At 41.6% G+C, this 26,919-nt stretch overlaps 1 protein-coding gene across 1 annotated transcript in view; it reads right to left on the bottom strand.

Moving 5' to 3' along the window:
* PAPPA2 (pappalysin 2) overlaps positions 1-26,919 on the bottom strand; it is a 306,873-nt gene that overhangs the window by 28,961 nt on the left and 250,993 nt on the right. The window contains exons 17-20 of the mRNA XM_069478386.1: positions 26,060-26,228; positions 24,517-24,652; positions 22,863-22,972; positions 11,581-11,652 (exon numbers count right to left, since the gene is read on the bottom strand). Of these exons, the coding sequence (XP_069334487.1) occupies positions 11,581-11,652; positions 22,863-22,972; positions 24,517-24,652; positions 26,060-26,228 (487 nt within the window). The remainder of the gene's footprint in view (positions 1-11,580; positions 11,653-22,862; positions 22,973-24,516; positions 24,653-26,059; positions 26,229-26,919) is intronic.

The raw sequence follows: 26,919 nt of genomic DNA, 5'->3' as shown, positions 1-26,919 counted from the left end.
AAAGAAAATTAACAGAATGCAGAAAGTGGCCCACCCAGAAGGCCAAGAGGACAAAAGAAGCAAAATACAGCCTGCCCTGGGGCCACCAGGCTGTGACAGGCGGTTCCCCGGGAGTTTCAGGCAAGCTTAACCTCTCCTGAATGCTGTTCATCTAGATGAGGTTTTACAATTTGCACGGTTATGCTTTTAATGTTTTACTTTTTTAAAAAGCTGGGGTCAGGGGAGGGAGGACAGTGGTTTTAGCTTTCAAAACGAAAACCTAGTCCCAATTAACATTTGGAGTCTGATTTTCAGAGATTCCAGCTGGAGAATCTGAAGCTGAGCCCTGAACCAAATGGGACTCTGGACAAGAGTAAAGACATGCCCGGATTTTCAGGCTGGTGCAGAGATTGCATAAAACTGGTGGCGAAATTCACAAACAAATCTCAAAGGGATTGGAATTTGGCAGCCAGGAAGCCTGGAAGACAGCTCCAACTTAAGCAAATTTTCAATTCTTCTCTGAATTTTTACACGTTTAACACATATTTGGATTTGGATTTGTGAGGGCCTACACTACCCCAACCAGAAGGCTAGTAGCCATCCTCATTATTGGCTTCTGGGCCATTAATTATTCCCACCCTAATTAACATTTTATAACCCCTTTTCACCCATAGATCCTAAAAAACTTGGCAAGAATTAAAAGAAAAGTAAGCCCAGAGGATCTGTCCTCTGAGAAGTAGGGAGGGAATGATGATTATATCTGATTTGTAAACAGCTAAAATATGGCAAAGCAAAGTTTAATTGTCGGCTATTATTTAAATGACAACATATAAATAAAAGGAAACAAAGACGTTAAACAACTCCACAATCACACAGTACACAAGTAATAAATTTGGAATAGAACATTTGATTTTCTTATACCGATATCACCAATAGGATTCATTTCTCTTTTTAATAAGAATTTATAAAGACATGCTCAAGTGAGATGCTTTTTGAAAGAGCAGTAGCAATCCCATCTGGTCATACTTCTAAGTCCATTTTGGGCTGTGATAATACTATCAAGTCTTGGCATTTATTAAGAATAATTTGTAACCATCCAGAGATGAAAAATGTATTACCAAAGCATTGTACAGACAGAAAAGATTGAGAAAAGAAGAGCTGAACGTATTTTACCCTGAAGCTGAGGGGAACAATCAGAGGAGAGGTTTGGGATCAGGAAGGAGACCTTAGCATTGGTATATTCTTCCAGTCCCCTGAAACTGTCACTCTTCTACTATTTTCTCCACACTCCAGACCAGGGGGTTTCAAGCTTGAGAGTGCATCAGAATCACCTGGAGGGCTTGGTAAAAGCAACTGCTGGACCCCACCCCATAATTTCTGATTCAGAAGTCCAGGGTGAATCCTGAGACTCTGTATTTCTCCCCTCCAAGTACTAACCGAGGCCCAACCCTGTTTAGCTTCTGAGATCAGATGAGATCAGGCACATTCAGGGTGGCATGGTCATAGGTGTGCATTCCTAACAAGTCCCCAGGCGAGGAGGCTGCTGCTGGTCTGGAACCACCCCACTGCCCTAGACCATTCTGGTTCTCAAGCAGGTCCAGGCTTCAGCAGCTCTCGCTCAGGAGTCCTGAGGGTCTGAGCTCTGTGAGTGAACGCAAAGCTGTTGGCCTCACTTACGTCTTGAAGGATCGAATGTGGGAGAAAGTCTCCTTTGTGCTTTCCTACCGGTGGGCCTGAGCCACTCCCACTGCCACAGGGAACTCGTGGCACCTGCACTGGAGTCTCCCGGATATACCTCTTTCACCTTCTAGAACGAAGAGCTCTAGAATTTAAGAGTGTGCTAATAGGTTTTATCACACTGCAGTGGAGCTTCAATTGATCAAATAGAAAGAACTATAACACACATATATATTTTGTATCTTGTCCTAAAAAACAAGGGAGTAAAATTCTACCAAGTGACAAGCCCTTCCTCCAACGTGATGCAGAAGCCCAAGATGGTCCCCTCAGGTGGCGTCTCAGGCAGGCCAGCCCACGGCCTGCTCCCATTTCTTCTGCTGTGACCATCACGCTGCACATCTGTGTGTGGCCATGCCCCAAATGTGAACACAGCACACCCCCTAAATCGGGACTTTCTCATCAAACTTTAGCTACTCTCTACTCTTTCTTGGCTCAAACTCTAGGCAAAAAAATCCAAAAAAGGTACAAAAATGCCAATTTTCATGCCATTTTTTTCCACCTCATGAATTACATATTGGCCCCTGCATCCCATAGAGTCACAGCGGTAAACCCAGGCAGTGCCATGAGTGATCAAGAAGCACATGTCCCAGACACAGCTAACAGGGCTAACATCTGGAATATAAATAACAAAAGGGAGGCAGAGAGAGGTCCAAGACAACACAGAAGAAAGAATCCAAAGAATGGTGTGACAGATGGAATGAATTAGAGATGGAACCCTTGTTGGTATCAACTACTAAATGTGTAAAAACAATACAATTTCCCACCTACGTTTCAGTAATGCAGCCACTCTGATGAAGCTAAATGTTTCCCCAAAGCCCCATCTTCCCACTCCCAATTCCCTCCTGTATAAATTCCCATGGAAGTAGTACTTGTACGGTAATGACACATAAAATTATCTTTACTGACTGCTTTAAGATAACACAAATATATTTACATTTAAATCCATGGAGTGCTCGATTTACAGGGAAAGAGAATAACAAACCACCTTCAGTGTTTGAGATAGGAGAAAATGTTTAACCATGTCAGAGAGAGGAGAATATATAACCCTTTAAAACTCTCCAAAGACTAACACGTCTTTTAAACACTTCCCTTTATAACCTTATATAAACTTTAACACTTTCAGGATATTCTCACACAGATTTACTTTAAATAGTTCACTCAGTATTTTAAGCCCATTCTATTCTATTCTATTTTCATTGGGGGATGGCGGTTGTTGACTTTTCTCCTGTGTAAAATATTTAATACATGAAAATATTTACTACATTAATCTTTATTCTTCTTGTTTGAAGCTTGGAAAATACAAGTTCTTTTGGTTTTTTTTCCCCAAAAGTATTATTATTATCAAGCTTTTTATATCATTTTTGTTACTCTCAACATGTTCTGTATTTTCTAATGTCTCCAGAAGCTGAACCTAAAGAGAAAATAGGATCAGATCAATGCTGAGAATAATGAACAAAACAATGAAATAGTCAGGTTTTCTGCTGGTCCCACTTAGAACTATTTGCATGTAGCTTGTTTCAATAACAGAGCCATGCTACTCTTTACCCATGCTGACCACATTTTTAAAATTTTAACTATAATTTTACAATAATCCAGCCTTTTCTGGCTTATAATAATTTCCGTTTTACCACTGTCTGCCAGATATTATGACCTCTATCCTTGACCTTTCTGAACTTTATTCTCTTTCAAATGATTTCTTCATTTATTCAAGAACTATTAGAAGATGAATTCCTTTCTCCTGGGATGTGAGCTGGGCACTGTTGTATATAATTATTTGTCAGTATATTAATTAATCCCTGACCAGTGTTTCTCAAAGGACCACCTGCATTAGAAGTACCTGGAGTATTAGAAAAAGAAAATTCTTGGATTTCACAACCAGACTTAGCATATAAGAATTGGGAGGGAGGAGCAGACCTAAGAATCTGCATTTTTAAAATAAGCACCCCTGTGTCATTCTAAAGCACTCTTTTTAAGAAAAACTATCAGCTGAATCCATTGCTCATGGAAACATTTTAAGACACAGTGTGGTCAGAACAAGTCCTGAGCGTCCCACAGGATGGGACTCCGCATTCAGCACAACGTGTAGCAATGATCCGAGACGTGGTCAACACCTTAGTTGCCTTCTTAAATTAAGGGTACATCATCTGCAACAGAATAACATATCTACTAACTTTAAGAAGTGACTTCTCCTTTCATTTTGACCAATGATCCTATCACAGAACATGACATCAGTAAAGGGGAGCATGTTCCATATAAATATATGACTTGTACTTAGAGAAGTTGGTCCTAGGACTTCCTCTAGTAGAAAAATCAAACTTTCAGGCATGTAGTTTTATTACTCAACCCCTTTTTCCTTTAAAATGGTATATAGTACTTAGCTTGTCTTCCAGTCTTCTGACAGTTCTTCATTCCTTACAGAGCACCAAAATTATTAGATGTGGGACCCAAAGGGTCTTACTAAACAATCCTTCACCAAACCTCCCTCCAGCTCAGCTTGGTTTCTCACCCTCCCAATATATGCACACATATATGTGTGTTGCCTGACACTCCTTGTGAGAATTAAAATAGCAAAAATATTACTTTTGCTCTGAGTGACAGAAATCACTCAGTATTACTGGTAAATGGAATTTGCTTAATCTCTATCACACACTCAAGGTCTATTGAACATTCATACAGTAAGTGCTAGTGCATCCTTTCTCTTGTTCTGACTCTCACATCTATCCTGTCTTAGACTGAGTTTTCTCTTGTAGACTGGAGCCAGGATGGAAGTAGTTAAACCAAAACCAGGACTGGTCTTGGGCAGATGTCAAGAAAGTAAAGTACCAACAGGTTTCCAAAACCTGACCCATCCAGGGAGTAAGAAGTCAAGGCTAACCAAGAGGAAGGCCATAAATTTGAAAACTGGCCCCATCAGAGAAGAGCCTATAGGTGTAATTAAGACCAAAAATCTATGTGGAAGGCAAAACATCCCCAGAAATGAGGATAAGTTTGCTATTATTCCTGAAAAATTAGCATGACCACCTCTATGAAGGCCCCAAACCACACCCTGATGGGTGTGTCTCCATAGTTTACTGAATCTGGATTTGGACAACAATTTTAAGAGATGAATCTTATCCATCTAATTTAAAGGCTAAGGAGACTTAAATTCAGAGAAGTTAATTGAACTTACCCAAGGAAATATCTAGCCAGGAATGGAGCTGAGTTTCAAGCCTGCCCAGATGCCCAGGCAGCTCGTTCCTGCCACTCACGCCACCTTCACTGTGTTTACAGGGCCTCTTTATCCCAGCTATGGCGGTGTTTTATTCTCTGCTTCTCCTTCTGTGTTGTCCCTACCTTTACTTCCACTGTGCTACCTCACAGAAGACTGACTCAATCTTTTCTAATTTAAGACTCTCAAAGTCAAAGCTCTATCTTTACCTCTCTAACCCCATCTCTTGGGGAGCAGAAGCAGGTGTCACTGCTCAGTTCAGTAGTGAGCAGAGCATACTCCTGCCACACAGGAGTCTGCAGACTGTTGGAAGGGAAGACCTACTGCATAATCTTGAAATAATGTGGTGGATGAGACAACAGGCACTCATAAGGGTGTTGATGAGAATTTGGAGGTGAAATGGCAGCTAGGGCACACAAAGACTGATTTGAAATTCCCCCAACACCTTAAAAGGCTTTCTAAGTTTCACTGGTGGCCTTAAGAGCATCAGTCGACCATGGCTACCTACAGTATATAATAAATAGTCATAAAGATATAAACTAGGTGTGAGTGAACTATTTCTTGATTCTTAATATATTGTTCCAACATGACCCTGTCCCCACAATTATGTATGTCATTCCTTAGGCAGTTTCCTACTAGTATGTCATAGTATCTGGCAATTATTTCCCTTGTTTCTCACAGAAGTTCTAAGAGAAAGCCAGACAGATACTACACATACCTCAAGGGCAGGGTCAGAATTTGAGCCTAATTCTTCCAACATCATCTTGCATCCTCCACAGCTCTCTCTTGAAAAAGAAAGGGCCAACTCTACAAGAACCAACAGAGGGTTGAAGAGAGATTATCAAAAAGTGTAATTAAAAATGGAGATGCCAGGAAGAACAGGATGAACTTGTAAGAAATATGTGCTCACAGAGAAAGCAGACCCAACGTGTAGGTCAATTTTAACCACCGTGCGTGCAGGAAATTAATCAGTTCTATGCAAAAGGGGGGCTGTATGTGTGGCCTTTATCCCCATCTGCATTCCCTGGAGTATAAATAAATGTTCTTAGTCTGAGTGGGACCTAGGATTGTGAACTTTGGCAGAATTAATAAAGAGGCTTTATAAAAGAGAAAGTAAAGGAAAAAAGGAAGAATGGAAGGAAGGAGAGAGGGAGAGGAGAGAGGGATGGAGGAAAGAGAGAAGGTAACCTATTATCTGATAGTATCACAGTGTTCATGGATGGAATAAGCACTTCATTTATAATCCCACAAGATGAGGAAAACCATTTTCTCTCTCTCTCCCTCTCTTTCTCTCTCTATGCTGAGAAAAGATTGTACTTTGCTGGACAAGCATTTGACAGAGTATTTATTGTTTATACAGTTATCATAGCATATTTGTATGCTTATTTATAATTTTATAAGCAATGTCCATATTAAATGAATATTTCAATCAATAATTTTTTGTGTGACTCAGCTATTTCAGACATTGTATTGAGTAGGTAAGATACAAAATTGGAAAAGAGAATATTTTCAACTTGCAAGGAATCATAGTGTCCTGAGGCAGACACACAGGAAACCACACTTTCCCAAAGGTGGTAAATGGTAAAATAGAGACCAGCATACAATTATATCACTCATCTGTGGTTCGGGGTGGGTGTTATGTGAAGTTGGTCATTAAATAATCCAAGTAGCAGAAACACCTAGAAAATGTGTTGAAGGATCAGTAGGAGTTCGACTAGAGCAAGATCTCTCAACAGTATATTTACATTTCAGGTAGAATAATCCCTTGCTGTGAGGCTGTCCTGTGCATTGTAGGATGTTTAGCATCCCTGGCCTCTACCTATGAGATTCCAGCCCCCACTCACCCAGTCATGACGACCAAAACTGTCTTCAGATATTGCCCCTAATGTGAGGGGTGGGGGCCTCAAAATGATCCCCTGTTGAGAATCATTGACTTAAAGAAACATGGGGTGGGCCCCAGGAAGGGGATCCAGCATGTACAAAGATACAGGGCATGAAATAACATATGATGATAATAATACCTCTATGACTGATAATGAAAGGTAGACAATATTTATATGCACTGTTATGTGCAACTAGTTAGACTGCGTTCATTGTCTATATATAATATCTCATTTATCTTCACAACAACCTTATGAAATAGGCATTACCATTGAAACTTTGTTTAAAAACCCCTGTTAAAACTCTGTTGAGGGTAGTGAGGCACAAGAAAGCAAAGTAACATGCCATTTGTCACAGCAAGTGGGACCAATATTCAATCCCAGATCAAGCAGACCAGCAGTGCAAAGCCCATGTGCTTTTCAGAATACTGTCATTGCAAAAGGCTTTCTACGTCTGGAGTAAAGAGTGCGAGTATGCAGAGGAATTTGAAAAGAAGACATGAGGCTGAGCGGCAAAGGCCCGTTTACTACCAATGGAGGAGTCTGACTTAAATGTGAAAACAACGGGGAGTTCCGGAGAAATTTTTAGCAGAGGAGACATGATAAAAAGAACCCTGTGGGCCGGGCGCGGTGGCTCACGCCTGTAATCCTAGCACTCTGGGAGGCCGAGGCGGGTGGATTGCTCAAGGTCAGGAGTTCGAGACCAGCCTGAGCGAGACCCCGTCTCTACTAAAAATAGAAAGACATTATATGGACACCTAAAAATCTATATAGAAAAAATTAGCCGGGCATAGTGGCGCATGCCTGTAGTCCCAGCTCCTCGGGAGGCTGAGGCAGTAGGATCGCTTAAGCCCAGGAGTTTGAGGTTGCTGTGAGCTAAGCTGACGCCACGGCACTCACTCTAGCCTGGGCAACAAAGTGAGACTCTGTCTCAACAAAAAAAAAAAAAAAAAAAAAAAAAAGAACCCTGTGGTAGCGATAGAGAGAATGAAGGCAACTGATGGGCGCAGGTGTTGGGGGAGCGAGAACAGTGAGAAAATGACTGCAATAGCCCAGGTGAGAAACGCTGAAGCCCCAGCTAGTGGGGCAGGACAGTTAGAGAGAGTAGAGCTGCTCATATAATGATCTGGTGACCCACCGCCCTGCAGACTGGACAGGACGGCTGTCTCCAAGTGATTTGCGAATTATGGATCTCAGTGGGTCCCCATGGGAATGGCCTGTTTCCTTTTTCTTTGCCTTTTCTTTCCTTTCTTCCATCCTCAGAGTTTGCACCTAATTATACTGGGGCCATCCCAGCAACAATGTTCCTAGTTTCTGCTTTCCACATTCAGTAAACATTCACAGAGTCACTACTAGCACACAACAAATGACGCCACTTTATGAGAATCTACTATGGGCGAGGCATGACCCTAAATACCTTATGTACATTATCACATCAATCCTTCATAACAACTCCTTAGAACAGCTCTGGTGCCCCACTTCCCCAAACAAGAGGAAGACTCTGAGACTCACACTATTCAGCTAACCCAAGATTTGAATCTAGATTTGTCGGACTTCAAAACAATTCCACTAACCAAGTTGCCATTCCTTGCCCATTTGCAACTACAAAAGAAACAGACAATACGAGCAATAGTCAGGTCAAAAAGGTCGAATGAAAGAAACAACTAGCAAAATAGAATTTAATGTATAAACAGGTTTAGACCACAGATATGCAGTACGCACATATTCTTCCTGGGGCAACGAGAACATTAAGTGACGGAAGATGGAATTATTTAGAAACAAGATTTTTCAGGGGAAATCTTAAGAGGTGCCTCAAATAAAATGTGAGAAGCACAGAATAGTGGAGAACTGAAGGGAAAACTTCCACGGCAAAGAGGATAGGACACAAACAGAGGTGCTGACAGAAGCCGCAGTGCAGTGTGGGCTGGGGCAGTGAGGTGGTGGATTGACTGCCCTGGACGTACTGGCAGCAACAGGAGGGAGGCGCCCCTCCTACAAGACAGAGGATCTACAGGACCTCTTAGAATTATACACAGTATTGGAAAGTGAAGACAGAAAACCCTTTTAGATACTGGGTAACGGAGTGCCTAATTTGAGCTCAGACTTGTGCTGCACTTTTTTAAACTTCCTTTCCCCTACCTAGCCCGCTTTGTTTTATCTTCCTCTGGGTCTGTTTTCCCTCCAACTGTCTTTGACACTCTTCAGTTCTCCCTAATATATCTAGCTGACTTTTTCCAGTAAAGGATGAAGCGTCTGCCAAGTTACCCCTGGAACATGCCAGTTTCAGCCTCTCTTCTCCTTCCTTTCTCATCATCGCCCTCCCTTTCTGCATTTCTCATTACGTATTTCTTCTAAGTTGTTTCTCCTTCTCTTTCCCTGTCCAATTCCCTTTTTTTCTTATGAGTATTGATTTTCCTTTATCTTTGTATCTTCCTTCCACCCCTCTAAGTGGTTTTTCTTTTTCCTAGCCTTTGCTGAGAAACCAGAAGCCAGTAACCTTTTTCAAATCTTGTCTTACACAGAGAGTCTCAGGAAATAGTGTAGAATAATCAGAATGCAAATAGAATTGTTCCTGGACAAAGAAAGCCGCACACAAGGACGCACAGGCTAGGAGCCTCTTGTCTGCTCCCACAGTGGTTAGGGCGGTGGTTCTCAGCTTGAGTGGGCATTAGAGTCAGCGGTAAAACACAGATTGCCGGGCCCCACTCCCAGAGTTTCTGATCCAATAGGTCTGGGGCAGGGCCTGAGAATGTGCATCTCTAACAGGTTCCCATGCCATGGTGGGACTGGTCCAGGGGCTGCACTTGGAGAACCACTGGACTTGGGGACAACAGCTGTCAGGCATCAGGGTTCAGCTGTGAATGGTGGCAGTCAGGCAAGGGAGACCTCAGAGGAAATAGAGGTCTTGTCACATCGACAAAGGGACTGACAGCAGCCTAGGAAGCCCTGGATAGGAGAAGGAGCGGATGTGCTGGGGTACAGGGAGGAGGGTAGGACAAATGGTGAGAGCTCTGTATCATAACCTTCTGGGAAACACTGAAGCCTGCTCCAAGCCCTGTCAGCCACCCTCCCACTTGAGATCATGCATAGAAGCAGCAGAAGGGAATTCTCAGGGTCCCTTTGATCTCCTCCCAGCTCCCCAGCCCTCTGTCTGTTTATCTTCCTTCTTCCCTGGCCTCCTCCTCCTGCTCTGTACCCCCTGCCCAGAGGATGATTCACACCACTCTCCTCCGCCCCTCCACCCCACTGCCATCTGTTTTTCTAATGATGGCAGAAGATGAGCTGTTTTGTTGGCCCACATGGTAACAAAGCACACTCCATGCTTGCATTTTTCCTGATGCACTCTCAGAACGCTCTTTTATTGGTATCATTTCCCCACCCAGTTTTCTCTTTTCTCTCAAACTCCACCCTTTCCCCCTCTCTGGCCTCATGTGGATCCCACTTTCCCAGAATTAGATCAAGAGACACAGAGATACAGAGGAATAGGGGGGTGGCCATGTGTGCGGGCTGGGTGTGCCTAGGGGAGGAGGCTGGAGACCGATGGCACTTAAACGGCTCTCCCTGGGGCACGCAGAGGAGCCAGTGACCCAAGCACTGCTGCTAAGTGGCTTATTTACTTCCAGTGTGAGATCTGGATAGCAAAACCTGTTATGACTGAGACTAGAATATTTGTATTTGTCCCTGGCTATTCCCAGGGTGGGACGGCTTAAATGGCGCGCGTGCGCGTGTATGTGTGTGTGTGTGTGTGTGTGTGTGTGTCTGGTATGTAAGCATCTCCCTCCCTCATTGCAGAATTCCTGGGTCATTGTTTTCCATTAAGACTCTCTCATCCTTGACCCTTCTTTGTTAACTCCAATTAATCTAACTAAATAATTCCCAGCACCCAAATCCCCCTGCTGTTAGTGGAATCTACTATGTGAAGAAGTAGACAGGATTTCTTGAGGTAGTAAAGACCCAGTTTGGCTAATCAACAGTGGACAACAGGTCTACCTAAAAGGCTGCAAACACAGATTGCTGAGTGACCCAGGGAGTTATTTTAAATGTGGTAAGTAGCCACAGGGAGAGGTAAGGACTGTGCTGACTGGAGAGAGTTGTCCTGAAGTTGTAGCTACCACTCTGATCCAGCCAATTGATTTTATGGTTGCCAGATATTCTTGTTTTTCCAGAGGAAAATCTTTGAGCAAAAGTTTTGTTTTTTTTTTTCCAATCATTTTTTTTTATTTCAGCTCATTATGGGGGTATAAAAGTTCAGGTTATATATATTGCCCATGCCCCCCATCCCCCCGAGTCTGAGCTTCAAGCGTATCCATTCCCTGTATGTGTCTATGTGTGTAATGTTATAGTTGCACATATGGATTGTATGTAAAATCCCAATTTTTAAATATTGGCAACCCCTCAAAAAGTGTTTTTAGACACTGCACTGACCAAACAAATCTGTCTGTGGGCCATTGGTCTGCAAAACCCTGAGCTAATGGAGCTCTCAGACAATGCCCAGTCACAGAATCCCCAAACCATAAATAATTCTGACTTGATTTTTAACTTATTTTTTATTAAGTTATTTGAAGCAGAACTCTGAAGATTTTGCTAAAAACAAAATAAAAATCAGATAGCCTAATTTCTATAAATTTGGGATTGCAGAGCCAACTTAATCTAAGAGATTCAACAAACGGCAGAAGAGATGGGGAGACAGAGGATTTTGAATGAGAAGAACTCAAGTTCTGTGAATTAAGCACAGCAGAGTCCCTGCCTGGGCTGGGGCAGGGAAGACCTACTCACCTCACACGACTGGATGCAGTGGACCAGGACGGGATCTGGGTGCCACTGACGCCGCCCTGTGCACACGATGTTCTAAAGGGGAAGACGGAAAACAGAAAACAAAAGCAAAGACATTTGGTCTGCGAGACAAGGGACAAATCTTGAGCTCACCAGTCCAGCTCCACTCCCAGAGTATCAGGATTGTGCCCGTGGAAAGACAGAGCCACCTGCCCTTTGCTGTGGAGCCGTTCACCCCACCAGAGGCTGCCACGGTGAGGACTCCCAGTGGAGAAGGCTTTTCATCCTTTTCATCTTCCTCTTCCTTCCTCAAGGTGTCAAAATTTTCAAAGTAGTGTAGACGTGGTTAGAAAAAAAAGCATTCTCAATATTATAACGAGTTTTATTTGGTTTTAGGCACAATGTCAGTTCCATTTATTTTGAAATTTTAAATAATATTATAAGAAATTATGAGATGGTTGTGTCGATGAAGAAACTTCATGGATTTGTCAATAAAGGCTGGCATATATAGTTTTACAGAAGAGTTTTCAACTAAAAATGGATTTCAGAAATCCTAGATTACAAAATGGGAGTGCCAAGCCAGGACCAAAGGTAACATTGCCTTCTCGGCAACTCTTGTTAGCATGCGGCCCTTCCTTGCAGGAAATAAAATAGTCCACACACTGGACAGACAGGGCTCATGTGACATCACAGGAACTCCATATGGCAGCAACATCAAGCTGGTGGGAATGCAAACATGTTCATGTTGAAACACCTGTGACTGTCTCATTCCCAATGGCCATTCCCAGATGTACATTTAAACAGTCATCTACTCTTTGTTAAATAAAAATAACTCATTTTCATTGAGCTTTTTTTCTTTTTGTATTACAAAATTTTCAAAGGATACACTTTTCTCAGGAAAAGAGAAAATCCCATGGCAGGTTCCAAAGAGAAAAGAAGATTCTCCCCGCAGCTGGCTCCCAACCCACCCATCTGCAGACTTGCATACTCATATTTTAATCAGTACAATGGAATTCAGTGCAATTGAAAAGAAAAATAATACACGATGACATACGAGCTTTACACAAGATAGCACCTCCAATAATTGGAAATTATACATCCTAGAATGCTAGCACTGTGCAATAATCAGATTGGAGACATTTGCATATATCAATATGTAGGTATATGAATATATAACTCAAAGCCAGAAAGGAGAATGGGAATCTACAATATTTTTCTGGAATTATGCTACTAAAATCCAAAACTTCTCCTTCATAGCCTCTCTAGAGGGGAAATAAATAGTATAAATCCTCACAAAGTTTGATATTCAAAACTCCATATTATATTATTAGAAGGTGACTTGGCTTATTATTGCACTATAAAAGGATTATCAAAACAAATATATAAGGTAAACAACAGGGGTCTTCAGACTCCTGAAAAAGTGAGTTATGGTCCTGCACTTAAAGCCACTTAAGCAGAACCATTTGCATATAAACAATAATTCTGCTAACTAGAAATGATTCTTGTGTATGTTTTAAATCAAGTTCCATTGGAATTCTACTTAGCAATGGCCATGAATATTATGCATTCAACAGAATGCAACATCCCAGATACCCTAAAATAAACAGAACCCCAAGGTACATTGTAGAGTAAAATAAAGTAAGACAATCAAATAAACAACAATAAACCAAAATAAAGAGCAAAATTAAATTATAATATTCTACAATTTTTGTGAGAAAATAAAGAATTTATATATACATATATATACATATACATTTATATATGCACACATACACACCTCACTCACATTGGGCCAGATTTCCCAGTGAGCAAGAGGGTCTAAAAATCCATAAATCTAGTTGCTGCCCTCAAAGATCTCAGTGTCTCCAAGGAGAGGTAGTTGGAAGAAGGTCGATGCCTCCACATCCAGGGACACTCAGCCTTGGCAAAAACACAAGACGACGCCAACCAGATCCTTCAGGGAATTCGGGACTGACTGAATCAGCTTCTCCTGTGCCCTCCCAACCTCCTCCCTTGCCCACTGCTTTCATGCAGGCAGGAGTGTTGCTCGTCTAACACTCTAGGAATCCTACAGATATATCCCAAAAGAAAAAAAAAAGGAAAGAATCTATCTTTACTTTCAATCCTTTTTTCCAATGCTCATTTCTCCTATTATTCCCAATTTATATTTTACATCTCTGTAGTTTTATGCAATTTTATTTTTTACAAGGTAATACATGTCCACAGCATAAAAGGCATAAAAGGGTGCAGTCCTGCTCTTACTCCTGTTCCCCAACTACCCAGTTTCTTCCATCCTATTTCTAGATCTTTTTCAAACGTCATGCAGAGATATTCTGTGCATACACATACATATATATATAAATTCTTTATTTTCTCACAAAAATTGTAGTATAACATACTTTTATCTTGCTCTTTATTTTGGTTTATTGTTGTTTACTTGATTGTCTTACTTTATTTTGCTTTGCAGTGTACCTTTGGGTTCTGTTGATTTTAGGGTATCTGGGATGTTGCATTCAGTTGGATGCATAGTATCATTACACGAATACACCTTAATTTATTTAACCAGACCCATGTTGATAAATATTTCAATTATTCTCAGTGTTTTGTTATAATGAATATAGCTTATGTATAAATTATGTGCAAGTCTATCTGAAGAGGAAATTCATAATAGTGGAATTGACAATACTCATCTCATGGATTCTTTAATGATCTATAATTTAGTTTTGAGACTAATTCAGACTGACAACCCCTCTTAATCTCTATAAAAATTGCAAAAGTTGGTGATACCTGTGTCATATCCCTTTCAGATTGCAAAATCCTTGACAATAGGGACTGCCTATTGCTTCTATTTCTTATCTCAGTGACTTTGGAGAGAGAAGTTTTACAAGCATTGCCAACGGCTAACTGTGATGTTGTATCTCTAGGCTTCTCCTATAAAAATCACCCATGCCATAAAGATGCCCCTGATCTATAAAGATACGCACGTGCCATCTTTCGAACAAGTACTTACAAATCATAATTGGAGAAAAATTTCAAATGTTTTTCAGGACTCAATTTTATGGGCATATTTGAGGTGCAAAAGGGTGGTATAACAGGCAGAAAATCAGTGAGATGAACCATAATTTTCTCACTCTCTGGAACACTTTTGACAAATTGCAATCATGTACGTTAAATTTTAAAGCCATAGAGAATAATAGAAAGAACAATTTTATATCCTCTGCCCACTTTATCAAATCTTAACATTTTGCTGTATCTTTCTCCAGAGTATGTCACTACAGATTCAATTAATGTCCCTTATATATGTCCCTCAAATATTATTCTCCTTCCTTCTTCTCCATCGGTAACAACTATTCAGAATTTGTCATTGTTTCTACGCATTAGTATATTATTACAACTGTTCCTATTGTGCTATTAGCAGGCAACTTCTCAGATGAATTGACTGTGAACAGCTGTCAAGGATTTGTTTTGAACTTTTCAAAATGAAATTTTCATGAGAAAACCAGTTTAAAAATTTCCCCATTTGGGCCATTTGAAAATTTCAAAAAAGCAAGGGGGAAAAAAATAAAAGAAAAAAAATAGATGGAGGAAGGAGCAGGATGGAAGGAAGAAAGAAGTGAAGGAAGGAGAAAAAGAAAGAAGAAAGAAAGAGAAAGGAAGGAAGGGAAGGAGGCAAGGGAAGGCTGGCAGGTCAGTCAAGGGTTACTAGGACGGTGACAAGGCTGTGTGACGGCTGCTGCCTGGTTAAAGGTCTTGCTAAAGGTCACCAACTCATGGTTAGCCAACATTAAGGTCTAACAGAAAATTGCCCCATTGGTTTTTAACAGGAATAATTACCTGACAGAATGAGCTGTGAATCACATCAGGCCACAAAGTTCTGCCAATTCCCAGGTTTGTGACAATTTCCTCATTGCTACTGTATGCAACCCTAAATAAAATATAATACTGCTTTGCGTGTTTATTTAGACCATGCATAGTGCACAACTCCACAATTTTCTTTTTTGGATCCTCTGCCCCTTTCCTCCAAGACTCTCTGTCTACTGCTCTCTAGTGATGAGACACTCGATGCTTAGAGGGAATGATTCTGTGTATAAAAATTATGAAAAAGAAGACCTTTCCATGACTTATGCCTGAGGCTACACTGAGTTGTAGCAAGTGTCACTGGAGCTGTTACATACAATTGCACCCACCAAGAGGACACTTTGGGGGGTGGGGATGGGCATTAAGAGCCCGTTTATTTGGAAATCTTGGCTCCTGCAGGATACTATCTGCTCTTTTTCTTCCTGCTTCTTTCTCTTTGAAACATTCTGTTCTTATTTAAAGAACTGTTAATCTTTGGGGGAAGAATTTGGGGAAACAAAGTCAGAATTGATAAGGTTTGCTATGACTCAGCGATCCTGCTGCTGGGCTGGGGAGTTTAACACACAGTGTTGAGGGCTGTGTGCCACCCACCCTGTGTAGCCACAGGGACATCTCGTTCATTTGGAACTCACTCATTCATTACCATGATAGTACTAACAACAGAAAAGCATTGTTCAGTCTGAGAAAAAGGAATTTATGAAGCAAAATAATAGGAGAAATGAGATGTTATGATGGATGCTTTTGTACTTCCGGAAGGAAACATTTTCAAATGCAATTTAGGAAAACTCATTTACATGCAAACAATTGCCACACTATGTAAAAAAATTCTCTCCATGAAATCAGTTTCTCTAAGGACCACTACTGTGTAAGCGAAAACATTAGTTTACCTATTTTAAAGTCAGGAGATGTGATAAAACACTCTCTTATCACAGTGGTTAAAGGCAATCATACAAATTCAGCCTTGCATAGGCCTGTCGACAAATCACAAGGTTTTCTTTGAGAAATAGCTCCGTGGGAGCCCTTCTCTGTTATAGGCTCTTTGGCTTCGCACAGGCACCGCGTGCTGAGGGACAGAGAAAGGCAGCCTGCACTGTGGTGACACTGGCAGAAGATACCCTTCCTGCTACCCTCAGCAACCTTCTGGTTTAGTGGGGAATTGGAATTAACATGACAGGAAAGAGGAAAAAGAAACAAAAAAAATCAAGGAAAGGAAAAAATAGAGATGAGAACATGACACAGGGCTTCTGGCAAAAGTCTGTGGGGAGCGCCTCGCAGCCCTCGGTGCAGGTGCCCGGGGCTTCCAGGAGCCAGGGGAGCGGGCAGAGGAGCCTGGTTCCAGGTACCGAGGGCATGAGCAGTGGGTGCCAGCACTGACTGAGGTGTAGCTGCCCTGTCACCACCGCCAGATCTCACTGCCTGGTCACCTTGGCTAGCGGGCACTGAGTGGACCGCCAGGGAGCCCTTTGCCTGCTCCCTTCCTTTCCGTCGGGACATCTCCCACCCTGGAAAGGTCCAGATCCCTGTGTGTAATAGAGAGGGAGGAAGGGCCCAGAGAGTCCATTTGGGAGTTTCAAACCCTTACCTATTATTTCCCACAGCCAGCACACCCTCGAAACATTCCAGAAGAATGGTGTATTCTCAGCTGTCCTCTCTGCTCAGTCTCACAGCAAACGCTTTTAGAAATTGCTTCTGTAGCCAGAGGTGTTCCAATAGGAAACACTGAATAGCTGTTAATTCTCTTCCCAGCCCCGTTTGTAAAACGGACAGAAAAAGACAAATGATCTAGATATTTCTGTCTATACACACACACACCCCTACACACACACACACAAACACAGATACACACAAACAAGCAAACTATAAAGCAATATTTTTTTTCTTCATGGAGATAGCTGGTGATATCTTTTTAGAGACAGAGGATATTTCCAGGGGTAAGATGGGTACTAATTGAATTGAAATCTCACTTCCACTTAATTAAGAACTATGTGCTAGAAACTGTGCAAGACGTTTCACATGTGTTATTTTTAATTCTGATAACAACTGTGCAAGAAAGATAATATTATCCTCACTCTTGCAGATGAGTAGACAGAGGCTCCAAGGAGTAAGTGACATTGTATGTGAACCCAAGAGGACCTCATTCTTTTTTTTATGTCAGTTGCTACTTTGAGTTGTTTTTCATTGAAACCTCAGACTACCTAAGTCCTCAGAAATTCTTCCTTTAATAAAAAGTATATTATTCTAGAATTCAGGCATCATTTGTAAGAATGAAAAAGCATAACTCCCAGAGAAAGGCACATAAACTCTGTAGGCATATAAAAAAGGGTACTTGATTGTTCTTTAAAAACAAACAAACAAACTTTCTCTCACAATAAAGAAAAGCAGTATTGCGAGAAATAGCTCTCTTAAATTTTTTTTTAGAGATCACGGGGAGGGGAGGAGATTTGGAAATGAGGAGTTTCTCACATTGAGAGCAGTAACTTATTTTCTATTTAATAGGAAAATTAACCCAAATATATACCAGTGGGAAAAAAGACAGACTACAGCAAACATAGTGATGCAGGGAGTATCACAGTGAACTTGGAGTTGATAAGTTGGTGGCATTTCTTTCTTTATTTCTTGCCAGCTGTGCAGTATTAGACAGGTTATCCAACAATATCTACTGCGTCTGCAAGATAAAGACAAAATCTTCCTTTCCTAGCTTATTGGTTTGTGATGAAAGTCAAATAAAATTATATATATGATATATATATGTGATTTTTAAGATATAAAGTGTTATCCAAATGCAAGGTAACATTTTTTTTATTATAGAGAATTAAATCATTGGAACAGACTAAGAAAATGATGCAATTTAATCCATTGCTGTTCAGTCTTGCAAGATACAAAGGTATCTGAAATACGCCAGAGAGCAGGGATTGTCGTGAAATAGGCAAGCATCATTTAATAAACAAATGAGCCATGCTCCAAAAGTGTGCTTGTACTTAAAATATTTACCTTGCTGGTATTTTATTTTGTAATAGTAGTGTTTCTCAAAGCATTATAGTGGACTTGCCTGGGATGCTTGTGAAAGATGCATATTCCAAGGCATGCCCAGCCTTTCTGAAGAGTGGAACCCATGCTGGTTAAATGATTCTTAAAGACACCAAAATTTAAGATTGAGTACAGTATGTAACAACCCCCAAGATAAGTCAATTTGAATTATGAGGATTTTACTCAATGTAGAGTTTCATTTAATACAATTGCTTTGGTTTACAAGATATTTCTTCTTATTTATGAGGACGAGGTTAGATTTCCCACCCCACATGAGCCACTGAGTACCACAATGATAGACATGGGGAGATCATCTGTGGTTGGTGCATAATCTCATTTTAGAAGCCCTGAGGAATATAAAGGCAATCATCTCATCATCATTTCCCTTGCTTCCATGACTTTTCTTGTTCTTCTTCTACAATAAAGTTTCAATTTCCTGAATACAGAGTATCCTTTGCAAGCTTTGTAACCAATACTCTTTAACACCTATGCAAAAACTGAGAGAGCACAGGTAACAGTTTGTTTTTCTATTCTATGATAATTAGTATAAACTATTAGGTTAACCACTTGATTTTCTTTTGGCATCAAGAATATTGATTTGGGGTTCAGTAACACATAAAAATGTTGTTAATTATTTCAACTTTTGAAATTCTGACTGCTGGGTTCCCGCCCCAGGAACAAATTACTCTTATAAGGTAAAGATAAGGCTCATTTTGCAAGTTTCCTCAATTCTTCCCCTACATTTTGGAAGCAGTTAATTTAACTACTTCACTTTTTTTTCACATAGAAATTCAGCACAAATCTCAAGGTTCCACTAAAGCAATCATGCCCCTAACAATACAGCAAGCTGTGACCAGACACACAGTTTAGTTGTGCCCCCAAGTCATAAAGAGCAGGGCAGTGTCACAAATGAGAGGAGGCAGACACAAGTGAGGGAAGCACCCTGCCTTGAATAAGAATGGCAACTGATCAGAAGCTTCCCACGCACCCAGCAAGTTAAATTCTATCCATATTCTCATCACCTGGTACTCATATTAACCTATTGAGGTAGGTATTATTCTCATTTACACACTAGGAAATGGAGGCATGGTGCAGCAAATTGCCTACCGTTATACGGTTGGTGAATAACAGAGTTCATGGGTAAAAACTCAGATTTTAAAAAAATGCATTTTTTATTCCAAGGCCTATAGCGTTCCTCTGACATTATCATCTTCAAAATCATACCTGGACAACCTATGTCCAAAACCAAGAATTTACTGACTAGACCATGACAAATGCAATGATACAAATGATCATGTTTGATGCGCAGCTTCAGGAGAAGTCTTCTACATTTTCTTTCTGAGGTGGGGAACTTAAAATGGACAAGGATATGCCAGCAACTAACCGTACCCAGTTGGAGGAAAAAATATACATTTACTTCTGAAGTAGAAAATGGTGCTAGAACAGGTGCTAGATCAATGTCTTTGCTCATTCAATAGATGTTCAATCGACACTTACAAAGTGTCAGGCACTGAAAAAGGCACCAGGAATGTAAACATAAACAAAATGCTATGGAATAGAGGTAAAACGACAATAATGATATTCTTGAAGGATAGTTGAGGAAAGGAAGGCTTTAATAAAATAGAGAAAGTAGTTTTCCAGGGTGGAAGTGGTCAAGTCTCTACAGTTGGTATCCCTGCTGTCTTCATGAAGACAAATGAACTGCCCCTTTCTGAATGTCCCCTTTGAAAGGTAGAGGTGGACAAAATCCCACTTACTGGAAGGCCTGCGCTTGGGCCTCACAAACCCTACATCCACTGGCTGTTCCCACTGGATGCCTTGTGGGGTGGATGGTGAAGCAGATGCAGAAGGATCTCCTTTAGTTTATGTCCCAAGAGAAAGAAACGGCTCTTGCATGTCCAAGTTTCTCCCCCTTTGGCTGCTTATAGAGAAAGACAAGTCTTTCATCATAGCAAGCTGAGGTTATGGGACTGAAAGAAAGGGTCTAGGCCATTTGGATACCAAGATACGTGAAGCAGAAATTCTCTCTCCAGGACACTGTCATTGCAGCTACTGCAGTTTAGCTAAACCTTAACAACAGACCAGGGAGTGAAACAAAACGTCTGGAAAGGCCAGGTGTTTTTCTAATGTTCTCTTCCTCACTCCAACCCAGTCCTCACACTGCCCTTGGACTTGTGGCGTGCTCCATCTCCACGCAGGGTTCTCACTGGGCTCAGCATCCTAAGAGGGGCGTGTGATGCCCGGCAGGATCTGGTCCGCCTACCTCCCCCATCGCATCCTTTTACGGCCATCTTTCCTCTCCTTCACTACCACACATATGCTGGTTTCAGCCACATAGAACTTTTACTGGTCTAGAATGTTCCTTTGGATCATAGTTTAAGGCCCAGAGGAAAAGTTTTTTGGTGAGTCCATTGATCCTCCCCCAACTCCACCAGGCTCCTGAGCCAAAGAGTTGGCGGCTTCCTCTCAGGTGTTCCCACAGCACTTCTGCCACAGCCAAACAGCCCCATGTCACTTATTCTAAATATCTGTCTGCACGGCCAGATGGTGAGTCCCTTAAACAGAGGGACTGGCACTTTCCATGTCCATATTCCAGCCCTCAGCACAGCTCCACGGCACACAGGAAGCCTGAATAAATGTCTGTTGAATGAACGAATGGCTGAATGAACAGGGCCTTGCTAGTTTCCATCCCTCCCGCTAAATTGGAGTGCTTCTCTCCCCACCCTCCTGCTGTGACACAAATGCCTGCCCATAATAAAGCACAACCAGCCCACGAGGAAAAAGGAGAGAACTGAGAATGATTTTTGACTGAATGTGGTGTATCTCTAGAGTCCATCTTCTGGTCATTCTATAGGAACAATCTTGCAAGAATTTTGTTAAATAATCTAACAGCAATCAAGCTCCCAGGCTTTCTGACGTTACCACCCTCCCCCATTCTAAGAAGAAATAACTAACCCACAACAGGATCTTCTCCATTTAGGTCTTGCAGACCTTTTTCTTTCTCTTTTTCATTTATTCCTTTCACAAATATGAATTGAGCACTTACTGTATACTAGGCACCATTTTAGGATCTGGGGATATAATAATGAACATACAATCCCTCATTGAGGTTTTTTGTACTAGTGGCAGAAGGAGACAATACATAAGATAAATAAGTAAAATAAATAATATTCTTGGTAACAAGTTCTAAGGAGAAAAAAATAAAGGAGAGAAGGGAGACAGAACATGTTAGGGGAGTTAAAATTTTAGACAGAATAGCTAAAGAAGGCCTTCCTGACATTCTAGTAAAAGTCTGAAAAAGCGAAGGAGAAAAGTGTGCCGATATCTGAGCGAAGGTTCCAAGGGGCAAGGGTGCCCAGCATGTTCAGGAAATAGCCACTCGGCCTCTGTGGCAGGCGCAGGGTGAGCCCAGGAAGTCCGTGGGAGGCGGAGTTAGAAGGGTATGGGTGGTCGCTGGAGGGAAGGAGGCCGCAGAACTAAGAATTCAGGTTCTCAAGAACCAAATGAGGAGATGTGGAAATCAGTGAGAGTTCTCACAGGAGGTTGGCTACGGTGACCAGGACCCAGGAGCTAGCCTGGTTAAGGAGTAAGGGGAGGGCATGTGCTAAGGTTGGGAAGATGATAACAGCATTGAGGGTGGTGAGTGTTTTTTTCTGTTGACATTAGATTCAAATGCAGGTGATTTTAGCAGAGAAGAAGGGAAAATGGTTTGGAAGTGGTGAGCAGCGGGGGGAAGGCTACCCCTCTCACAGGCCCAGGGGTAGGAGGAGCATGAGAGAGAAAGTAGTGACCAGAGAGCTCTGCAGGGAGGCAGAGTCCTCAGGGCAAACCCAGGCTTCAGGTGGAAAGAAAGCCCAGAAGGGAGGCTGTGATGCAGATTCTGCTGATGACTGACTTTGAGTAGCAGAGGGCCCAGGGGAAGGATTTCAGGTTTGGGAAGGCAGGAGAGAAGGAGATGGAGCCAGGAAAGGCTGTCCTCTTCTCACTCAGTTCCTGTGCTCACTCCCCCACTTGCAGTTTCATTTTCACCTTTTCTAATCCATCCTTTCCTTTCCACCCTTCCTTCACCTGCACGCACTTCTCTGGCTCATCCTAACTCTTCCTGTCCTTTCTTTCATTAGTAGTAATTTTCCTCTTTCATTTTCCTTCCTGCTCTCTCTGCCTCTGAGCCTTCCTTCTGCTTTATCTTTCAACTTTCCTTTAGATGTGGCCATTTTTTACTCAAGCTTTCCTTTTTCTTCTTCTTGATGTTTAATCCTTCTCTCTAGGAATGATCCATGTGGTTGCTTGCTTTAAGGATGTTTTGAAAGCCTCGGAAATTGCCCCACGGAGTATCTTGTCGGCTGAGAGTTGCTCAGCAGCCTCACATCTTGGGCACATGAAAATATCCCTTTCCTCACCTGAACTTTGACAGGCTCCATCCAGTGCTCCAGAGTGTCCGCAGTGATGTTCTCAGGCAGCGTCACTGGATCGCTGGGAGGGATTATGCACGATGGGGAGCACACTGCACCTGAAGGGACAGAAATTTATAGCACAGACTTGAACTTCCCAGACCTCAGTCTTTTTCATCCTAGAATCAATAGCTTTGATTGTCCAAGAGCAATTTCTCTCTAATTGGATCATCACGTTGTGATGGTTACAGGTACGGATGACATTCCTCTACTGTGTACCTGTAGGGATACTTTCACACTAATTCGTAAAGACCTACTGCCCCAAGCTACCTCCCCCCTTGCTCCAAGTGCCCTGTCTTCTGCTGGGTCCAGGATAAGCCCCCAGACTGGGATCCCTGAATCTCTGCATGATGCAGCAATTGAAAGATTAACTCCTGGTCTGGCAGACCTCCACAACCCCACTCCGGGACTCTAGCTAGTCAACGTCTATCCTGATTGGCTAATGCCTTTTTAGTATATTTAATACCATTCCTGCTTATGTGATCTTCTGGCACCTCACAATTGCACCAACCACTGCCTAAGAACTTGATTAGCTGGGGGAAAAATGGCTCAGAAATTATGAAATTACCCCAGGGAATATCTTCTCTGTTGCTACACTGAAGATCATTACATTGACAACTAAGAAACTCATGTAATTAAAAGAAGCAACAGAAAATCAGAAGCAGAGACTTTGGCCATGTGTTGATCTCTTGAAGGAAAATCTCCCTCTGTTGCCTTGCATGTGTTTCCTAAAGATCTATTCAAAGAAAACACCCTGTCAGGGTTCTCTGTTTTCTCATCTAAAGATGTAATGATTGCCAAGTTCTTTTCAGCTCTCACTATGTTTCTATGTCTTCCAGTGACTTTTAAAGTAATAAAAAGAACTATATCTCTCTTAAGGACTCTGGATATGTGAGTATATGATATTTTAATGCAGAAATTAGGGGCTTGGAGGATGAGAATCTGTTCATGAAACACCACTCAAGAGGCATATGTGAGCTCTCTGATACTCCACGCCTGACCACAACACATCACAGTGCAAACACCATCTTGAAGTTGGTAAACAGCCATTACAGAAACTAGTGAGGTTTCCAGTGGATGCAAATTATACTCACTGGCATTACACAAGTTAGAATGTCCTACAGCATTACTCCCTGCCAGTGCAATTCAGAATTTAGAAGTAATCTCATGAGGTTTGTACCAACTGCAACTCGTTTCTATGATGCTTGGGGCCAGCCAGGGCCAAGTTGAGTCAGTTCTGGCCACAAAGACCTTTAATTGTAATTACTTAAATACGAATTTGTCCACAGGCTCTGGAGCCTAGTCACCTGTAGATAAAGAGTGGCTGAAGAACAACGCATGCGAGTGCAATCTCAAATTGTCCCTTCCAGGAACTCCCCACTCCGGGAGCAACCACAGTGAAAATGGAGGAGCCCAGCACACATGCCATATGTGGAAATCCTGCCACAAATCCATCCACTCTCAGCCCTGCAAATTTGCCGTCAATTTCATTTTTACTGCAGCAGTAAAAGTTTGGACAGAACAGTGTATCTGATTCAAGACCAGCTAGGCCTAATAAAAGGATGACCTGAGAACTGACTTCAACATTCCTTCCCATCCTTACCAATCTCGTATCCCTGTTCACACTTGTATTCCACTAAATTCAGCTCTGAAGGGGGTGGTGGGCATTCCCCTTGCAGGTCCTCACACAACTTGAACTCCTGAGTCCACAGTCCCTCTTTAGTGCAGAGGATGGGAAGCTAGAATATCAAAAGGAAAGAACATCTTCATTACTGTTTTGTTAACTTCATTGAGAGTGGGGAAAAAAGTGGTCTGATTAAATGGTAGTGTCTCCAACTTCTAGAACCTAGACTAAAAGGTGCTATTGAAGCAAACTATGCTGTTATTGACAGGAAAAAAGAAAGCTAAGACAATTCTTTGCTTTGTCCATGTGAAGAAATCATGAACAATTTTTCCATTAATGAAATTTATTAGCAGTGTATTCTCCTTTGGATATAAGGATATAATGAACTATCAACCATAGCCCATGTATTCTGAGCTATTTTTGGAATTTTTTCCCCAGATGGTATTGTTTTGCATTGATTCATCCCTGCTATCACACAAATACTACATGCGGCAAATGTCAGATTTTTTTCAAGATGAGTTTCACCAAGTGAAACTAATTCATAATTTTCCTAATGGTGTGGGTTTGCCTCCCTGCTTGAATGGATGCACCATAGTTGCTTTTTATCTCACCGAAGTTCTAGTCCCTTTCTCTACATGTTGGCTAGTTTGTGTAACTCTTGGCTTCGTACCCCTGATAACTGCAAAGTATGCTCTATCTAGAACACAGAGAGTAGCACAAACTCACAAAACCCAAGAAAGTAATATTTTAGAAATATATTAATAGACAACCTTCCCTTCATCTGTCCAACTCCTGCATTTCTTAACCGATCAGTGCGAACAGATGCGTTTGATTTCTCAGGGGTCTCATTTTATGGCATATTCTTTTCACATCTGTTCTGCTGTGCTTACCGTGGAGTGCTGGACACTAAGATAAAGACATGAGCCAGGGGAGAAATCAAGGTCATTGATCTTTTCCTAGGAAATCTGCTTGATTTCCTGTCTGATGTATGTGTGTGGTGCTTGAGAAAATTCTAAAATAAAATTCATTTTAGTCACACAACCACGATAAGACTGTGGTTTTCATTTGAGACCTTTTGTGCCAAAAATTCTAGGGAGGATAATAGTCAAACAGCACTTTCAGCTTTGCTGAGGAATTTGTGTTTCTGTTCATGACTCTGTTCTACTAAAAAAAAAAATTATAATGCTAGCATTCCTAGCCAACTTATGTCAGTGGCCATGCATGAGAGGAGATCATATTGACAAATCAGGATCTCAGCATTTTTTGGAATGTACCCAGCTATGCTATCCATTGAGTTCTTCTTATCTCAGAGGAAGTTCTGAACTTGGAGGGGGCATTCCAAAAATGTGGTATCTTCTGAATTTCTTATCAAATAATAGCTACACTCCTGGTTTGAATCCCATCTTAGTAAGTCTCTGCCTGTTAGGATTCTTTCAGATCATTTCTACTTAACATTCTTGGATTGACCATGAAGATTAGAGTGCAGCATCATCCAAAACAAAGTTCAAGAAGTCTTCCTCACCTTTTTACTTTTCTTGTTACAGTTGAGCACACACTGGCTGTCCAGGTTGAAGCCATTGGTACATTCGTACATGCCTTCAAATACAGGAGACGGGGGCTCACACACCACAGGGGTGCAGCTGCCCTGCTCCCAGACTCCCCCTTCCAGGCATTGTATCTTCAAGAACTTGCTGATAAGACATAAAGCAAAATTAGCTCATCAGACTCCTTCAAGGAGGCCATGAGAGAAGACTGGATCTGCAGCAATATATGATAAGAATATGCAAACAGGCAGGGGAAGATGGTTCTTATTAGCCAAATGTCCTACCAACCCAGTCTAAGTTATGGCTAAAAATAGTAATGTTCATTTATTAGTGTTGATAGTAGTAGGTGCTATATAAAAATATCTGATATATTACTCTCAGGAGGGTTTGATAAACAGTGCAGCATCTAGATTGTTTATAGTCAGATTTTCTTTGAGATTTTCATCTTGGAAAAATGTCTCACATCTAAGTATACTGGGAAATGCCAGGTAGCATGGAATATAGAAAAGGTTATCACACATTCAGGGGGCTAACCAGAAGTGATTTAAGGATCATCAGTGTGATACAGCAACATAATAGATAAAGTTGTTAATATTTATTGATTCTTCAGAGAGGGGAGAAGGTGCAGCAATATGAGCCTTCTTTTAAAACAGAGACTCTTTTTTTTTTTATTTCAGCTTATTATGGGGGTACAAAAGTTCAGGCTATATATATTGCCCAGGTACCACCCATCCCCCCGAGTCAGAGCTTCAAGTGTGTCCATTCCCCAGACGGTGCGCAATGCACTCATCATGTAGGTATACACCCATCCCCTCCCCCCACCCCCCACCTCAGTCTG

The sequence above is a fragment of the Eulemur rufifrons genome, chromosome 8 (assembly GCF_041146395.1).
Source record: "Eulemur rufifrons isolate Redbay chromosome 8, OSU_ERuf_1, whole genome shotgun sequence".
In the NCBI taxonomy this organism is placed as follows: domain Eukaryota; kingdom Metazoa; phylum Chordata; class Mammalia; order Primates; family Lemuridae; genus Eulemur; species Eulemur rufifrons.
The sequence above is the reverse complement of the archived record's forward strand: the minus strand, read 5'-3'. Positions and strand labels throughout refer to the sequence as shown.